This window comes from Micromesistius poutassou (genome assembly GCF_964030765.1).
Source record: "Micromesistius poutassou genome assembly, chromosome: 24".
Taxonomy (NCBI): Eukaryota; Metazoa; Chordata; class Actinopteri; order Gadiformes; family Gadidae; genus Micromesistius; species Micromesistius poutassou.
The window spans coordinates 2834314-2838191 of NC_140294.1; the positions used below are offsets into that span (position 1 = coordinate 2834314).

The 3878-nt window shown below is 42.2% G+C and overlaps 1 protein-coding gene across 1 annotated transcript in view; it reads right to left on the reverse strand.

Moving 5' to 3' along the window:
* The window catches only part of LOC311369764 (macrophage mannose receptor 1-like), a gene marked incomplete at both ends in the record, with an annotated part of 2932 nt that extends 329 nt beyond the window's left edge, over window positions 1-2603 (reverse strand). Inside the window, 4 exons of the mRNA XM_084487971.1 lie at window positions 697-866; window positions 1035-1254; window positions 1932-2077; window positions 2371-2603. Coding sequence (XP_084344097.1) covers window positions 697-866; window positions 1035-1254; window positions 1932-2077; window positions 2371-2603 — 769 coding nt within the window. The remainder of the gene's footprint in view (window positions 1-696; window positions 867-1034; window positions 1255-1931; window positions 2078-2370) is intronic.
* Between the last annotated feature and the right edge of the window lie 1275 nt (window positions 2604-3878).

Here is a 3878-nt window from a genome sequence, read left to right on the forward strand (position 1 = left end):
TGAACAATTCTGCATTTGGCATAGTTATTTTTTAGACAATATGCAGAACGAATTTACACGATCGGCTGTTTTTTTCACTATCTGTTCCTCTTGAGTGAAATATACTGCTCTTGATCTATCCATTTTATAAATGTGAGTAAAATGATGCGTTAAACGCCCCTTTTACGGGATTGCGCATTGAAAGTGAGCTTTGTGGTACCATTTAACTGATTGCGAGTTTCGTATTTGTCGATCCAGGTTATCCCAAGAAAGCCTGGGTATGTTCAGTGCGCTTTGTAGTGTACCCCACAGGGAGATGGTTTTCTTGTGGAACTATAGAAGCGCGCCTTTCTCACTCCTTCTGTTGGATCTGTGGAAATAGAGATACAAGAAGGTTAATGAATGTGAGGGAAAATACATAATAACCTAGAATTGATTTAAATAATCATTCACACTACTTATTTGGGCATAGTAGGCTACTTGGCAGGACTTCAGGAATCTCAAACCTCTTACCATTTCAAACTGTTTGTGAATCATGTCACATTTTTAGTTAGTTGAACAGTAACTAAAAGAGGAAATTCTTCATGAAGACTCTTCATGAAGAGCTAATTCCTACACGCACCATTGTTACAAGTTGGTGCACCTCCATATTTGCAGAAGATTAAGCATATTTGGCTTGATAAGGACCTGGCATGGCTCTACAGGCTGGACACCAACCTGTCAAACAGATGAAGTTAAGAGGTTCTTCACAAGAGCGTTGCCTCCATGTGGAATGTTCCACACTGGACACGCCCCCACAGGGGCTGGAATGGTATAAGGCCGGGTCCAATTGGGTGAAGTCCATCGGCTCACTGGACATCCAAAACCAGGCGATTCCTAAAATCGACCTACCGACATTAAAAGAGTTAAAATAATTGCCTGGGTGGAAGGAAGAATAACACACATATATATATATATAGAATTTTCTTGTTATTTTCATGGTATTTTTGAGAAGTGATCAGGTGGACGACAGATAAGGACAGACATGGTTGTCTGATAGACACCAACGCCCATACCTGCGCAGTCCCACCCAGAGGTGGCTGGTTAGTGGGAAGGGGGCGCTAGCCACCAGCTCATCTACCATCTCCTGCTCTTCTGGGTTCCTGATGCTCAGCAGGTCCCAGTAAAAGTCTCTGCAGTAGAACAGGGCGTCGGACCAGCACAGTCGCTTCCCCACCAGTGTGACGTTCCACCCCATCTCCTGATTGGTGATGGAGGGTGGCGGAAGCACCAACTCTGGGGAAACAAAAGACAGCCTGGCGTTGAGGGATTTCTACTCTCCCCAAAGGATAATTCAAAGCGAAGGCAGCCAGTGAAACTATTTGACAAAATGTAATTATTTATTTTTTGCATGTTGCCTTGGCTAGGGCAGCCAACCGGCTTTGGATTATTCTAACAGTATGGAGGATCACCCGATTCTCCAGACGGCCAGACCAATGCTGATTGCAGCAAACAATGCAAACAATGCAAATATACAGCCAGGGTTTCTGGTGGGGGCATCTCCCCGCCCGGATCTTTCCCCGGATAATGTCCATGTTTTTCCAAAAGGATTAAAAAAGAATGTGAATACGTTTTTTTGTTTTCTCAGGAATATTAATTTTGAGACAGTTGGTAATTAGTCTCAAGTCTATCTCAGAGGCTGTGACGTGATCTCAATTAGCAGGGGTCTATCTATCGACTTATAAGCAGGAATGGCCAATTCTAAACAATAGAGTCTAATAAATCTAAATCCAGATTTATTCAGACATTTTCTATGAAATTTCGTGAAGTAAAAGTTGAAAGTCTCGACATTCTCTTGACTAAATATACTACAATACAGTACAGATATGTGGAAAATGTACTTAATACGATAACAAAGTACTTGTATTTCGCTACCTTCCACCTTTGATGAAACGTAATCATTGGGCTCCTACCTCCGTACACTTCGACCTTACAAAACGACAGGGTGTTTGTGATTTGGGCTTGACAGCGCTTGTAGAAGTTGATAAACCTTCCTTCCATTCCCCTGCACTGGACAGTCTGAGTCACACCATATGCGGCATAATAGATGATGGCACACCTGAGGCAAAGAGACAGAGAGAGAAGAGACACTAGCCTGGTGAATACTAGATGCCAGAGGCTGGTGTGTGGCCAGGTGTAGTTTAGCAGAGCTTGGTTGTAAATATGTGTTCTCTAGGAGTATAATATTCTGTGTTATTTAGTCATTTACAATTTCAGCGTAAGACACTTAGACACAGTTTGAGGTCATCAGGGATCCAACCCAGTATGTTTTGGCCCCGGAGTCGAAACACAATAGCCACTGCAGTATCCAGTTTTTGAGTCAAAGTTGTTTAGGTGGCACCAGTGATTCACCTTGGGTTGTCGTTGCCGTTGTTCTCCAGGGAATTCCCGATGAGTATTTCCATGCCTTCGAGCCCATATCTAGAGTCATCCCGGATGACCTTGATCTCTGACACCCTGTACACAGCGGGCAGCTGGAGCCTCCACCACGGTTTTTCCTTTCCAGAGGTTCTGGAGCAGCTTTTGCTGGTATAGAATTCAGGTTTGCTGGTCCCACCAATGGTGGTTGAAAACTGAAGGGCCATGCCGCTCACGTTTATGCGGGATGCAGCTTAATGGCGAGTGAAACCACAGAATAGTATGTTAAGTTGCATTCTAGTGTGCAAAACACGTTGAAATACTTCAAACATGTTGAAAACCTGTTTGAAATACTTCAAACAAACCAATGCATGTTTGGTTAACTAATCTTCAGCCCGTTAATTGACCATTACCTGAAAATCCAGATGAGTTACAAATGAGAACGATGATACCTTGTGTAGGAGAAAAAAACAATATGAATACTGTGGGAGTGTGTGAATGATGGTTAGTTTAAGCAGCCCCACTCATTCCCGGAGACAAATCAGTCTGACTGGAGACAGGTGAGGCTGCTTAAACCAGCCATCGTCCACACACACTCCCTAAATACAAACAAATGATCGAATGAATAGTAATGAATAGAATGAATAGTAATAAAACAAACATTAGAAGCATATATCCTGAAATAAAATGTATATTATAATCTAATCAACTATTAGTGGTAGAAATCCCACGTCTACAATCACAAAAATGATGGTGAACTGTCAAGCAACAGCTATTATTGAAATTAATTCTACGTACAATTAACCCAATGATAACACTGGTGCTGTGTGGAATACGTACCAATGAAACTGCAGATGCGACGACTAGACCCCATGGTTCTGGAGAAACAACATTCTCCGTTACTGACAATAGCTACTAGGTATACAGCTACTATGCAAACAAATAGATAATTTGAGATGAAGCAATATGAATGAATCAATGTCACGTAACATTAAAGTGAGGAGTCCAAAAATGAGAAGGCTACCATTACAGCGCAATCAAACATCCTAAATGAGTTTTGTCGCTGACATGAAGATTATAGTCACCTGCAGAGTCGGGAGGTCCTTCTGGTCTGAAGAAAGAGAAGAAGAGAGAAGCAGAGAAGCTGACGAACTTGTAATGCTGAACACTCTTATTATTTTGACAAGTTTTCCATTATGCAAATCAGACACACCACAAATCTGGAAGATTTGCCTTTGTGCAAATCAATCACACCCTGAGGCGGCAGAGATCGAAATAGGACATGCTCGTGACAAGGACAACACAGTGCTGGATGTAGAAGGTCTGCAAATTTGCAGCTTTGAAAACATTTCCAAACCAGAAACATGGGTTTACAGTGACTTAAAAGTGGCGTAAAAGTGCAAACTACTGCCCATCATTCTGGCAACATGGCTGTGCACGTTGGCATAAAACAAATTTGCATTCTCATTTATTGCGCCATGGCATTATTTTCTGCAGAAGGC